Below are 14,727 nucleotides of genomic sequence, written 5' to 3' on the forward strand. Positions count from 1 at the left end.
TGGGTCCACTCCAGGATTTAGGGTTTCTAAATAATGGCATGGAAACATAAACAAGACACTACATGATAATGGAATGTTACATTTAGTTTAATGTCTAAAGTATAAATCAAATATGTATGATTTTTTTAAGATGATGATTTTTAGATCAATATTTATTTATTGTTTTTTCATTCATTGAAAGTAGGCCAAGATGATCAAATATGTCAAGTATTAATACCGATTCACTTCCAATGTAGAATTAATTAATATAATTGTAGGCGGTACATATAACTATTTCCGTTGTTTCAGTCGGACACACTTAAGAGGTACACCAGATTTCCAACATGGAGGTCGTAGAATAAAAAAATGCGATAGATCGCAGCAAATAACTGAAATTCACCATAAATGGACTGCCTTTCGACTAAATGAAACGTGTAGGAAGTTTCAACATTCATGTAGGTATGGGAAACCATTAAAATTTTAGCCAATGTGTATATATTTGAATCGTATCATGCTATTTATGTGGCTGTGTTTTGATTTTTTCCAGCCTACGGTCAGAGTTTTTTTTATAAAGTAAGGGCATATTACGGCTAACAGCATACCTTGCTAGTTTTACGAAATGGCTACCCCCACTGGCAGTGTAAACCAGAACACTTGATTCTAGCTGGCTAGCTGATGACAGGCTGTTTCTACCTGCTAGACAACCTGTCTTGAAATGATCCAAAAGTTAATGTAGCCTATCAGAAAGTGTACCAAACTGCCACGCAATCACTGTACCACAATGTTGCCCCCTTTTTCACTCAGAGATAGAGAACGCGTCGCAACTGAAGACTGTGAGATTATGTTCTGCCAGAGACTTCAAGTCTGTCTGCAGGTGGAGGCTCTAGGTTGGAGCTTGCCTCACAAGCTGACGTGTCCACGTCGTTTCCACAACCTGGCCTCCATCCAGCAGGCCTCCCTGCTGCCCCAGAGGAAGCTCCAGGCTCTTCTGTTCCCCTTTAGTGACCTGGAGGCCCACCTGGCTAGCTCTGTGGACAGGAGCCAGTTTCAACTCTTCCAGCCCAGCATGGAAGCCCTAACCCTGGCTGAGAAGCTGTTTTCTCCCTCTCCTTCTCACAAGATGGATTACCTCGCCTCAGCTGTGAGGATGGAGCACACTCCCAACCTCAACCAGCCAGAGGTCAGTGAGGGGAACATAGTAAGGGGGGAAGTGTGTGTGTGTGTTTTAGAGAGAGTGAGAGAGTGAGAGCACACTTGCATGACTTCATGCTGGGGGAGAAAGTCTGAGTGTTTATGTGTGTTTGGGGAGGAGTGTGTGTCTATGAACGTGTGTCTATGAGTGTGTGTTGATGAATGGGCTCTGAAGGAAATGTACTAGCAAGGAATAGTCCGAATAAATACTCTATCTCTGTCTTCTTCTTTAGTTCAGCCTCATGCATATTTAAAGGACTGTAATCCTTCTATTCGCTAAAAAAGAAGAGGAACATATCCATAACCCTGTAGCTTTGATGTGGCCTCAGGCTCTGGAGGGAAAGCTTTGTGAAGAGGGCAGGGCGTTGATCAGAGACATGCAGTTTTAGTTACTGTTCATCCTCTCTCTCCTTCTCGATCTCTCCATCCTTCCCTCCCTCTCTTTTTCTCTCCGTCTCTGCCCCTCTCCTTCTCTTTCTCCCACACTCCATCTCGCCCTCTCTCCATCTCTCTCTACCCCCTTTCTCTCTCCCACACCATCTCGTCCTCTCTCCATCTCCCCAGCCCCCTTTCTCTCCCTCTTTCTCCCTCTCCATCCCTCCACTGTCAGAGTGATTTATATCCCAGGCCTCAGGGGGGGAGAGGCTCTCATCCATCCGTCCTGTGTCTGGGAGATTGATGGCTGCAGTAGCACCCCCCCCCCCGTCCCTGTGGGACTCCTGTAGACGTGATGGCCATAGACGTATGAACGATGCAAATGACTGCTCGGTGCGTTAGCGCTACTTTCAGTCTTAGGGCCGTTAAAATACCAGCTACTTAGTAAACACATTACATCTGTATTCATTTAGCATCAGATTTTATCCAAAGCCTGAAAATCTAGGCTATCATGTCCACCTCAAAGTGAAAGCCAGTAGTTAGTTATTTAGCTGTAAGCTATATTTCACCTAGCGGATGAGGTCGTTGTGTAACTTGGCCGGGTGTTACATTTAGTCATTTAGCAGACGCTCTTATCCAGAGTGACTTACAGTAAGTACAGGGACATTCCCCTGAGGCAAGTAGGGTAAAGTGCCTTGCCCAAGGACACAACATCATTTTGGCATTGCGGGGAATCGAACTGGCAACCTTGTGATTACTAGCCCGATTTCTTAACCGCTCAACCACCTGACTCTGTGTTTCCAGGTGTGTTTTGTCGGCAGGAGTAACGTGGGAAAGTCTTCTCTCCTCAAAGCTCTGTTCTCCCTGGCTCCTGAGGTGGAGGTCAGAGTGTCCAAAACGCCGGTGAGTGGACACACATCCAAATAAACACCACAGCACTGCGGTACGATATGTTGGATATGTGGGATGTGTTGGAAATGAGGGAGTCAGGTGGCTGAGCGGTGAGGGAATCGGGCTGGTAATCCGAAGGTTGCCAGTTCGATTCCCGGTCATGCCAACTGACATTGTGTCCTTGGGCAAGGCACTTCACCCTACTTGCCTCGGGGGAATGTCCCTGTACTTACTGTAAGTCGCTCTGGATAAGAGCGTCTGCTAAATGACTAAATGTAAATGTTGATGCCGAACGATTTATGATGAGCTGAGCGGATTGGTGAAGAGAAAAGCTAGATGGGCATTATCATCAGTCACGGTTATCAAAGTCATTCTTCTGCTTAGTCAGACCAGTCAGAGCTGTTGTTAGATCATTCATCCATCAGTCAGGAGTTAGTTGCACTTCAGGGAGAACCTTCAGTATGTATCTAGTATCTGGGCTGTTAGTCTTTATCCGATCTTCTCATCCCCTAGGGGCACACAAAGAAGATGAACTTCTTCAAAGTGGGGAAGGCGTTCACCATGGTAGACATGCCGGGCTACGGACACAAGGCCCCCAAAGACTTTGTGGAGATGGTGGAGCCATATCTGGAGACCCGCAAAAAGTAGGGCCACATCAAGACTCAGTCTGTTATATGTGTGTTTATTAGAAGGTTGTACTGTTATGTGGGTTAGGGTTAGTTATGTGTGTTTCTATATTTAAAAAAAAGCTCTGTATAGGTTTTTAGTATATTTTTACAAGCCTGTGGTTGAATAGAGGTGAGTTGAACTCTTCCTTTGTCAGTTTGGTGAGAACCTTCCTGTTGGTGGACGGCTGCGTCGGTCTTCTGAAGGCGGACATGATCGCCCTGGAGATGTGCGAGGAGTTCAGACGACCGTACGCGGTGAGAGAAGAGCCCACACACCCTGCCCACACGCCCTGCCCACACTCCCTGCCCACACGCCCACATTCCTTTGTAAAGACCTTTTTTCGAGCTCATCAACCAATTTGAAATATGTGCTGAATATGTCTTTAAATCGTGGCTCCATCATGCTGTTCGGAAACAAATGATTGCTGAACCAACCCTCTTGTCCCTCTCAGCTATTTAAAACTACCCGCCCGCTGAAATGCCAGCGCATAAAGTCATTACTGAGAAGCTGTCTGCACTTAATGCACTCTAGAATGAATTATTTATGATTTTGGGTTATTAAGCACTTTGACCATAACTAAGATTGTGAGAAGGCTGGGGACTTGAATAAAGACCATGTGCTGCTGAACAGGGAGAAGTGCAGGCAGATGAATGGATGGATGAAGAATGGTCAAATGTAGCGACTGGAAATTAAAGTGTTCGGGAGGTTAAATGGTCTACAACCTCTTACGGGAGGACGAGCACAGTCTCTTGGTTTTAGACCACAGAGTTTTCTTTGGCACGAGTCGGTAAACTAAATTAGTTTGAAGTGCATCTCCTTCAATGGCCCCACATTGTCATATTCTCACTGTAGCTGTAGTTTCCTTTGCTGACCACTAGCTGGCAGGCTTAAGCTGTTTTAGTCTCTCTAACACCAACCCGCCCTCAGGAGCATTTTGAGAGATTGCAATGATGCAGCGCTGAAGTTATTAATCTCTGTCGATATGTTTAATATTCTATCCATCGTTTTGTAGTGTTGATCTGTGTTTGTTGAGACGCAAACATGGTTTGTTTCCAGATTGTGGTGACTAAGATCGATAAGAGTGGCAGGGGGCAGCTGCTCACTCACCTGCTGCACCTGCAGGAAGTCATCAGGACTCAGAGCACAGGCTGCTTCCCCCAACCCTTCCTGGTCAGGTGAGAGCAGGACACACACACACACGCAGATACAGACACACAAACACGCACAAGGACAGACACACACACACAGTGTCAGTTTCAATATTGTCCATTCTGGAGAGAGTTTTAGTCCAAACTCTTAATGATAAATCCTTCATAAGCATTCCCTTTAAGTTACAAAATGATGGAATCCAAACCTAACCATGCATCACAACTGCCAAGTTCTTCAATCCATGTTGGATATGGTTCGATTAGCCTTATACAAGATATTGTACAGTAAACTGGAAATCTACATTCTTATCAGATTGGAAATAAGGTTCAACTGTGAATTATGTCAGCATTGAAATGGGATCAGATGGCTATCAGTTAACAGATAAGATAAGATTACAGGCTGGTATTCATGGGGGGGGGGGGGAGGTTGCAGTGGAATTTGAATTTGAGTCAGAGCCCTGCCTTGGCCTTGAGATTGTTTAAGGCTGCCTACACCTACATAAAAGGACAGATGTCAGAAGCACGGCTTCCACAGATAACACGGTGATAAGACGGGCCAGGCAGCTGCTTCACAGACCATATACCACTGTACGTACTCTGGATGTCCTCACTGTTCAGGCACATGCCAAAGCACCTCACTCATGCTCTGTACATTTAAGGGCCCCTTTATGGTACCTTTTCTACAGCACACAGATACACTGTTTTATATAGAATCAGAATCAGAATTCGGTTTATTCGCCATGTATGTTATACAAACACGGAATTTACTGTGGCAGGGAGGTGAAAAACACTAAACATATACAGATCTTAAATTAAGTAAAAGTACAAAAGTTTAACTATTTCTAAGAACTAAGCAATCTAAGAATACAACAATTTAAATATAAAATATATATAAAAATAAGAATAATGAGCAGCGTGAATGGTCAATATAGTGCGAACGGATACTGAGATAAAGTGGCTTATGCATACTGAATTGCCATTAGATGGACTTATATAGACTTATATAGTGTCTAGATCTATGTTTTCCACGTAGACATAAAGCGTACGTATTTCATATAATGTGGCGTACAGGCATTAGTCACCCATGTGTCCAGACTTTAATTCATTTGAATGGATGATTGGACTTTTTTGTGACTATACTCGCCTAATCTCTCTCTTCATCCCTCTCTCTCTCCATCCCTCCCTCCCTCTCTCTCTCTCTCTCTCTCTCTCTTCATCCCTCTCTCTCTCTCTCTCTCTCTCTTTCTTCCATAGCTCCAACCAGTTTTCTGGGATATACCTGCTCAGGTGTTTTATCGCCCACGTCACAGGGAACATCCAGCTTGGGGACACGGGACGAAGCTGACACTAGTCCTTCTGATCATCCTCATCAGCTACCTACGACCGCCGAGAAGAGAGAAAGAATGTGTGTGTGTGTGTGTGTCCAACTGATGGAAAACAGTTGAAACTGACTGGAGATCTGTTGACTCACCCACCCTACTGTGGTACTGTGTCCAGGCTGTGATACTGTGTCCAGGCTGTGACACTGTGTCCAGGCTGTGACACTGTGTCCAGGCTGTGGTACTGTGTCCAGCCTGTGGCACTGTGTCCAGGCTGTGACACTGTGTCCAGGCTGTGACACTGTGTCCAGGCTGTGGTACTGTGTCCAGGCTGTGGTACTGTGTCCAGGCTGTGACACTGTGTCCAGGCTGTGACACTGTGTCCAGGCTGTGACACTGTGTCCAGGCTGTGGTACTGTGTCCAGGCTGTGGTACTGTGTCCAGGCTGTGGTACTGTGTCCAGGCTGTGACACTGTGTCCAGGCTGTGACACTGTGTCCAGGCTGTGGTACTGTGTCCAGGCTGTGATACTGTGTCCAGGCTGGGGTACTGTGTCCAGGCTGTGATATTGTGTCCAGGCTGGAGGTGCCAAAACACATGCATTCAATGTCTGTTGAAGTATCAAGTATCATTAGTATCAAGTTGAAGGATTCAGTATTAATATCATGCAAGCATGTCTCCTGTCATTATATATCATCATATATATATACACACACAGTGCATTGAATGTATAGTATTACATATATGTGCTTGATGGGGAAATGGACTCTGCACTGACCTCAAATCTGTTAAAAGTTTTTTTTTATATACTTATAGATGTGTACTACCTGTGCACAGGCAGGGATTGTTTGGGTTTTTGTTTTGAAATAAAAATATAAAGGACAGTGCTTTGTTTGTGCTGTGGACTGTCGCTCCCTGACTATAGATGATTGTTAACCATTGTCTTCACTGTCTTCTAATGAATAACTAAGTCGTGGGAGGAGAACGGGACCTATAGGGGCACCTCGGACATCCAGTAACATGTTGATATTCACTTCAGTGTTAACACAGCCTCAGTAACAATCTCACTTCTACCTATGAAACTGCTTCATATCAAATAAAGAATCTAGTCAGTTTAGCTATCACACACACTTCACTCGTTTTAAATAATCAACCTTTTTGTTATCTTCATTTTCATATATGCCACCTTGTCACCTATTGCTTAAAATGGTGTTTAAGATTTGTGTAACCACACTCACTGTTTTATAGCTATCCTATCATTGCACTGCTTTTGTAATAAGGTTCTAATGTAGCTAGTTTGTAACACACACTTTTTAATTCAGCCTTTGACCAACTTCCACGTGCTCAACTTATTCTTCCTGTCCTATGTCGCAGGGCTTTTAAAAAGTTACATATTTCTTAGCGACAGGCGTAGAGCTTGCTTAATTCAAGGATAATCCCCATACTGAGGTGTTTTTTTCCCTTTACAGTCCACAGTCCTTTTCTTTTAATGTCACTGTCCCATTGGCAGTGACGTCCAGAATGCTCACACGCACAGTAAGCATCCTCTGCGGGACGCACCTGAGGGTTACATTGCCATGCCTGAAAGAAGACTATAAACATTTTAAGGGCCAATGACTGATAAAAAAAAGAAGATGGTGCAATCACATTTATTGTACCCGAAGCTGAAACAATGACATTCATCTTTATATGTGCATGGATTTGGACACTGACCTCATAAAATAACAAACTTCAGTTTTTCCTGTTAATTTTTAATTTTCTCCGATTTTTTTTCCCGTCCCTCGATTTTAATTATTGGCGGGTGAGTATTAAAGACGAGCATTGCAAGCGTTCGTTCTCAGTCACCGTGGATACAGGGGAAGAACCAGAAGAGGTGCTATCAGGGGTCCTGCACTCCGTTCTCCTACTACCCAGGATCACGACTCCAAACGCCTCAGGAATCCTCCGCTCATCTCCTGCCTTTTCCCAACACCTTCCCCTCAGTCCGCTATGGCCTCCCCCATGACGACTCCGTCTCCCGGTGGTGCCTGCCACCCCAACGCCACCGTCTGCTCCGGAGAGTCCTGCCTGGTACCGCCTGACAACTTCAACCAGATCCTGAGCGTGGTTCTCAGCACCGTGTTGACGGTCATGCTGGCCATGGTCATGTTCGCCATGGGCTGCACCGTGGAGGCGTCCAAGCTCTGGGGCCACATCCGACGCCCCTGGGGCATCTTCATCGGCTTCCTCTGTCAGTTTGGCATAATGCCCTTCGCAGCCTTTGCCCTGTCGCTGGCCTTCGACGTGCTGCCTGTGCAGGCCATCGTCATCATCATCATGGGCTGCTGTCCTGGAGGCTCCAGCTCCAACATCATCGCGTACTGGCTGGATGGGGACATGGACCTCAGGTGAGGCTGGGAGGCTGGGGTATGGACCTCAGGTGAGGCTGGGAGGCTGGGGTATGGACCTCAGGTGAGGCTGGGAGGCTGGGGTATGGACCTCAGGTGAGGCTGGGGTATGGACCTCAGGTGAGGTTGGGAGGCTGGGGTATGGACCTCAGGTGAGGCTGGGGTATGGACCTCAGGTGAGGTTGGGAGGCTGGGGTATGGACCTCAGGTGAGGCTGGGGTATGGACCTCAGGTGAGGTTGGGATATGGACTTCAGGTGAGGCTGGGATATGGACCTCAGGTGAGGCTGGGGTATGGACGTCAGGTGAGGCTGGGATATGGACCTCAGGTGAGGCTGGGATATAGACCTCAGGTGAGGTTAGGATATGGACCTAATTATGTGCAATAGGCCTATTCGTTTGCCTATTTTCGTGAAGAAGGCGCTTGTATGTCTGTTGACAATCCGTCATTTGTATTATCAGTTTGTCTATCAGCACAAAAAGATACCTCAGTAATCACTTATGATCACCAATTCCAATTTGACTAATGTATTTACGATGTGTCATAACACCCAGAAGTCATTCACTTCTAGCAGCTAGCAGCTGTGTTGCTGCTAGGGATGCGTATTGATAAGATTTTAACGATTCCGACTCCTGCTTATCGATTCGATTCCTTATCGATTCTCTTATCGATGTTCCCCTCTACAGCCATAGGTCTGTGCGTCCTGCACCCCCCCCCCCACACACACTCCTTCTAAACGAATTTCTCAAACTGGCTTTGACAGGCTCTGAAATGAGCTAATACCTACCACCTCTAGGCCTCTTCAGGCCTCTGTTTTCAAAACAAAATATAGTCAGAGATAGAAACTTTCAGTTTCCTTGTGTTCAAGCTTCTATTACTCAATACCAGTTGGACTTACAGGGGTCCTAACAACAGGGGAAAAAACTTCAGTGTCACCTTTCAAAAGAGACCATTTACATGCACTCCAAATGGTTCAACAACAGCTTTCAATGTACTTTGGGTATGTTGTTTAGGCGTTTTCAGGCACATTTAACAGGACTATTAAAAGGTTAAACAATTAAAATGCTAAGTTTAATAATGGATTAAAAATCGATATGCTCAGTTTAATAATGCGACACGCGAACGTTTGCTGATAACACACGCCGCCCCGATAACGTGAAATGATCAATAAGATCTATACTAATGGGAGACGAATGGCGGAGCTAAAATGTATCCTTCAAACGACGGGACAGAAGATAACTAGATCGACTACACACAATAAAGGCAAATTGCTTCACACAGTAACAAGTGGTTGTGATCACTTTTGAGCAGTTAAGCTCTACCTTAGATAGTTAGAGATGAAGCGCGAACGTTAGCTGCGCTGCTGCATGCATCGAACACATGACGTTCCAGTAACTTCATTCCATGCTGTCTTCAAATGCTTCTTCATATTTGTAGTATTTCCTCCCTTCGACGAAATAGACTTTTTACACGCGTTACAAGTGGCGTTGTTGTCATTTTGTCGTGTGAAATACAACCAAACTTTAGAACGCTTGTTCCTAGTTGCCATGTTTGCTGCAGTCTGTCTATGCGCGAACTTTTATAGTTTATTCAGACAGACGTTCGCGTGTCCCATTATTAAACTGAGCATATAAATTTTTAATCCATTATTAAACGTAGCATTTTAATTGTTTAACGGCACAGAGAATCGTTAACAGAATCGTCAAGGAATTTTGCTAACGATTCCAAGGAATCGATTCACTGGGAACCGGTTCCATCCCTAGTTGCTGCACAACGCTATCACAGAGAGGCAATAGACCGACATTCACAATCTCACACTACTCATTTTGTGATCTTCGCGTAAGCCTTTCATCCTTTCCGCAGCAGTGTACCTGCAGGGGAGTCAGGTGGTTATGGAATCGGGCTAGATTACTAGCCCGATATTACAGGTTGCTGGTTCGTTTCCTGGCCGTGCCGCCCTACTTGCCTCGGGGGGAATGTCCCTGTACTTACTGTAAGTCGCTCTGGATATGAGCGACTGCTAAATGACTAAATGTAAATGTAATGTGAACTTCGTACCAATGTTGTGCCTACATTGCATCTGTGTTTCCCTGTAGCATCAGCATGACCGCGTGCTCCTCCATCCTGGCGCTGGGAATGATGCCGCTGTGCCTGCTCATCTACACCTCCGTCTGGACGTCCACAGACACCATCAAGATCCCGTACCAGAACATCGGTAAGAACACCACCCGGGGAGGAACATGTACTGACATCCGTACATCTTTAGCCCTCAGAATCAGAATCGGCTTTGTTGGCTAGAATGTACGCATACAAGGAATTTGGCTCCGGTTTAAACCGTGCTCCCAATGTACTGACTCACACAGTATAGACAGTGCAAATAAAGTTAATAGTTAAGCTAAAATAGTACAAAAAATTACGTCTGTATATATAAGAGTGCAAAAAAAAAAGAATAATATTGGACAGATGTGGATGATTATGTACAATATGTACACATGTACCATGACGTCAAACCAAAATAAGAGCTCCAGTATGACATGGCCTTCACCGACCATCAGTCCTAATTATCACTTCATTTAATTAATAAAGAATGTAATTGTGTTTGTGTGTACCAGTTCACGTGACAGTAAATTAACAAAGGAATTAGTTGAATGCTGGTCCACACTGCAAATGAGTTGTCCAGTTCTGATGACTGTGTCTCCTTTCCTGCAGGCATCACTTTAGTGTCCCTTCTCATCCCTGTGGGCCTGGGAATCCTGGTCAAAAGCAAGTGGCCCAAAGTTGCCAAGAAGATTCTCAAGGTGAGAATGGGCCACTCCCTCCTGTCTCAAACACCCTGGTTTAACAGCCTGTTGTAAAGATTAGCCAGGCCTTTTAGGAGCCAGCAGTGCCGTGGAAGTGATAGCAGAGATGGGTACCACAGGTGGTAGAGGGGCAGTGGAGGTGGTAGCAGAAGGGGGTGGAGGTGGTAGAGGGGCAGTGGAGTTAGTAGAGGGGCAGTGGAGGTGGTAGTGGGGTAGCGGAGGTGGTAGAGGAGCAGTGGAGGTGGTAGAGGGGCAGTGGAGGTGGTAGCAGAAGGGGGTGGAGGTGGTAGAGGGGCAGTGGAGTTAGTAGAGGGGCAGTGGAGGTGGTAGTGGGGTAGCGGAGGTGGTAGAGGGGCAGTGGAGGTGGTAGAGGGGCAGTGGAGGTGGTAGAGGGGCAGTGGAGGTGGTAGTGGGGCAGTGGAGGTGGTGGAGGGGCAGTGGAGGTGGTAGCGTGGTAGTGGGGCAGTGGAGGTGGTAGTGGGGCAGTGGAGGTGGTAGTGGGGCAGTGGAGGTGGTAGAGGGGCAGTGGAGGTGGTAGTGGGGCAGTGGAGGTGGTGGAGGGGCAGTGGAGGTGGTAGCGTGGTAGTGGGGCAGTGGAGGTGGTAGTGGGGCAGTGGAGGTGGTAGTGGGGCAGTGGAGGTGGTAGAGGGGCAGTGGAGGTGATAGAGGGGCAGTGGAGGTGGTAGAGGGGCAGTGGAGGTGGTAGCAGGGTAGTGGAGGTGGTAGCAGGGTAGTGGAGGTGGTAGTGGGGCAGTGGAGGTGGTAGAGGGGCAGTGGAGGTGGTAGTGGGGTAGTGGAGGTTGTAGCGGGGTAGTGGAGGTGGTAGCGGGGCAGTGGAGGTGGTAGCGGGCTAGTGAAGGTGGTAGCGGGGCAGTGGAGGTGGTAGCAGGGCAGTGGAGGTGGTAGAGGGGCAGTGGAGGTGGTAGAGGGGCAGTGGAGGTGGTAGAGGGGTAGTGGAGGTGTATGTGGTTGGATGACGTCACCTTGTGTATCTGCAGGTGGGCTCCATCATGGGCTTCCTGCTCATCATCATCATCGCGGTGGTGGGAGGCGTGCTGTACCAGTCCTCCTGGACCATCTCTCCCTCGCTCTGGATCATCGGGGCCATCTACCCTCTGGTGGGGTTCGGCCTGGGCTTTCTCCTGGCCCGCTTCGTGGGGCAGCCCTGGCACAGGTATCCCCTCTGTCAGTGTTATGTATGGTTCTGCATGTCAGTGTTATGTATGGTTCTGCATGTGTCAAGGGTCAGATTCAGTTGAACTGTGATTTGATAAAACATGCATTACAGTTTTTCTTTTTTTTTTTTTTCTTTTTTTTTTTTACTTCACAACGAAAAACGGGTTCAAACAGGTCCTTTACATTTAGATGTTTACATTTGTATCCAAAAACTATGTGTGTCTAGAGCAGGGGAATAAACTGCACCTACCAGTCACTAGTATTCGATCCTAGCTAGTGCTCCCCACGTTCAAATGGAAAGAACAGACCCCATACAACCATACAGCATCAACAGTCATCTGTGATGGGTGGAACTGTGGTCAGATCTCTTGTTTCTCTCGCGTGTTCAGGTGTCGCACCATCGCCCTGGAGACGGGCTTCCAGAACTCCCAGCTGTGCAGCACCATCGTCCAGCTGTCCTTCTCTGCTTCCGAGCTGGAGGTCATGTTTGCCTTCCCTCTCATCTACAGCATCTTCCAGCTGGTGGTAGCCCTCCTAGCTGTGGGAGGTAAAGACCTGTTGCCAGAGTGCTGTCTTGTCTATAGATATTTAAAAGTCAGGATTAGGGTTACCGCTTCTGTACAATTTAGGTAATTAAGGATTGTCTTAGCAAGTGTGGTAAGGATATCTACCTGTCCATATTACTTAATCTACGAGAGCTAGTTCTGTCTATCTTTCCCTATCAGTTTAACTTATTAGTATTTATTCTTGAAGAAATACTTTAGACCTTTTGTATGGCTTTAATGGACAGAGACCGTTAGAGATAGACAGGAAATGTATGGGAGAGAGAGAAAGGAAACCATACAGAAATGACCCAAGCCGGAATCGAACCCAGGCCACTGTGTGTGCCTCAGTCTGTATAGCACTCAGTGGCGCCCCTGCCCTGGTGGTTGTAACGTGGGTTGAAACATGGGTTGGCTTCAGGCTGAGTTTGGGCTGATGTGTGATGTCGTTCCTCCCTGCCCCAGGGTACCAGACGTACAAGAGGAACTGCGGCTCGTCCCGGGAGGGCTGCGAGGGGGACGCAGAGGCCCCCTCCTCCGAAGAGAAGAAGGAGTACGAGCTGGACAACAACGCCTTCGAGTGTGACGAGAACTCAAACACGGGGGTCAAAGGGAAGGTCACCCCCCTGTGAGCAGCTGCAGACGCCGCCTCGGCCCAGGAAACAGTCAAGCAGCGACACGGACGCACTGGTGACGCCATGCCAGCCCCCCTCAAGCTCCTGAGACACACAGCGAGTAACACTGACGACGGTAACACATTGACGCCCTCTACTGGCGGGAGGTGTGCATGACAGGTGCCACAATCACTTTTTTATTTCCGTAAAGCTGTACCTCGAGTCGGATGTTTCATCCGGCCCACCCTGCTTCGCATTTTACAAGAGTATATACGTGCACAACTTTATTAGCATTGGGCTAAAAAAAACATATAACATTCTATTTAAATGTCAGTATATTGTTTTATTCAGGGATACTACTATAGTCCAGTTAATATAAGGTTTCATGAGTACCGAAAGTACTCATACATTCACATGTTTTTAAGATATTTAAATTATAATTCAATTATGATTTAAATTGTATTTTATTGTATTTCAAGTGTATATTCTGGAGCATATTTTGTAGCCTTTCTAAATATTAAAATATTCAGGCTAAGCCTAGAAATGATCTGAATGTAATTCTTAGAAATTGTACCATGATATGTTTATATTTGTGTATTAGTTATTTCCTCAATAAAATATGTTTTCTTTTTATTCAACTGTTGTATTGTATTCCAATGGAAGAGCACATTATGCTTCTTAGTACCAAGGGCAAAATAATGGTATCTTTTGTTACAGTAAATGGGAAAGCATTCAACTAAATTACTTTTTATACAGGTACATAATTTATTGATGACTCTTACAATAACTGTATATAAAAACAATCCACTTCAGCATTTTAGCTAGCTGACATTAGATAACTGTATTTCTACGACACTTAAAATGTAATGAATATTATTGTATTAGCTATTAAATTATATGTAATTACATGACATGCATCCACATCTATCATAACTCAAGTTCAGCACAGCATAGGGAGGGCTAAAAAACGAATTACAACCTAACAGTCAAACCTATATTTTCTTGTTAATTTTTTTTTGTTTCTGCATGGTCGAAATACCAGATTAGCATTTGGGAAGAGAACTGGCCCAAAGACGAGTTTCAAAGACAAAAACAGCATGATTTTATTAAGATAGTAGATAACCATCTCTGGTTCCTCTCGTGTTGCTTTCAACAAAACATTTACAAACACATTCTAGCACTGATCAGTTTGAAATACTCTTCACTTTAAAGTGGTTTCAAAACAACTTAGCGTGACATAAAGAAGCAGACAGCAGAAAGTCAGTTAAGATTGTCATCTTACAAGACCAACATTGGATGAAGACATAATTTCACATCCTGAATTTTATGATATTTTTTTTTTTTATTACTGTTTTTTGAGCTTCATGTAATATTGTTGTTATTGTGTTTGAGTCGGTAGGCCTATTATTAAACGTCTTTAGTTTCTGAATGTTTTTGTAGCCCCCCTCAATTCTGACTTGCCGACACCTGGACTTGCGTGTGCTGCGTGTGCTGCAGTGGCTATTATAGCACGCACAGAGGAGCCCTGGACATGGAATTCTGGAGGCATCAGTTTGTGTTTTTGGTTCAACTGCTTCGATTTTACTAGCATTGATTGGGATAATGCATTTATTTTCTCCGGGAATATCAATCGAAA

General features: G+C 45.6%; 2 protein-coding genes across 4 annotated transcripts; both read left to right on the forward strand.

The window, feature by feature from the left end:
- Positions 1-310: 310 nt before the first annotated feature.
- gtpbp8 (GTP binding protein 8 (putative)) lies at positions 311-6,455 on the forward strand. Of its 3 annotated transcripts, none has more exons than XM_067258621.1 (7): positions 311-434; positions 784-1,159; positions 2,350-2,448; positions 2,950-3,080; positions 3,260-3,359; positions 4,162-4,280; positions 5,508-6,455. In XM_067258621.1, the coding sequence occupies exons 2-7, from the start codon at positions 821-823 to the stop codon at positions 5,596-5,598; spliced, it is 879 nt and encodes a 292-aa protein (XP_067114722.1). In that variant the 5' UTR covers positions 311-434; positions 784-820; the 3' UTR covers positions 5,599-6,455. The 3 variants fall into 3 exon arrangements, with proteins under 3 accessions (XP_067114722.1, XP_067114736.1, XP_067114729.1); XM_067258628.1 differs by having other exon boundaries at positions 317-438; XM_067258635.1 differs by lacking the exon at positions 2,350-2,448.
- A 1,105-nt stretch (positions 6,456-7,560) lies between these two features.
- On the forward strand, positions 7,561-13,109 carry slc10a2 (solute carrier family 10 member 2). The gene is made up of 6 exons (XM_067227565.1): positions 7,561-7,958; positions 10,055-10,173; positions 10,668-10,756; positions 11,758-11,933; positions 12,325-12,482; positions 12,943-13,109. Exons 1-6 carry the CDS (start codon positions 7,561-7,563, stop codon positions 13,107-13,109), a joined length of 1,107 nt encoding a protein of 368 aa, XP_067083666.1.
- Positions 13,110-14,727: the final 1,618 nt, after the last annotated feature.

This window comes from Osmerus mordax, chromosome 2 (assembly GCF_038355195.1).
Source record: "Osmerus mordax isolate fOsmMor3 chromosome 2, fOsmMor3.pri, whole genome shotgun sequence".
NCBI lineage: Eukaryota > Metazoa > Chordata > Actinopteri > Osmeriformes > Osmeridae > Osmerus > Osmerus mordax.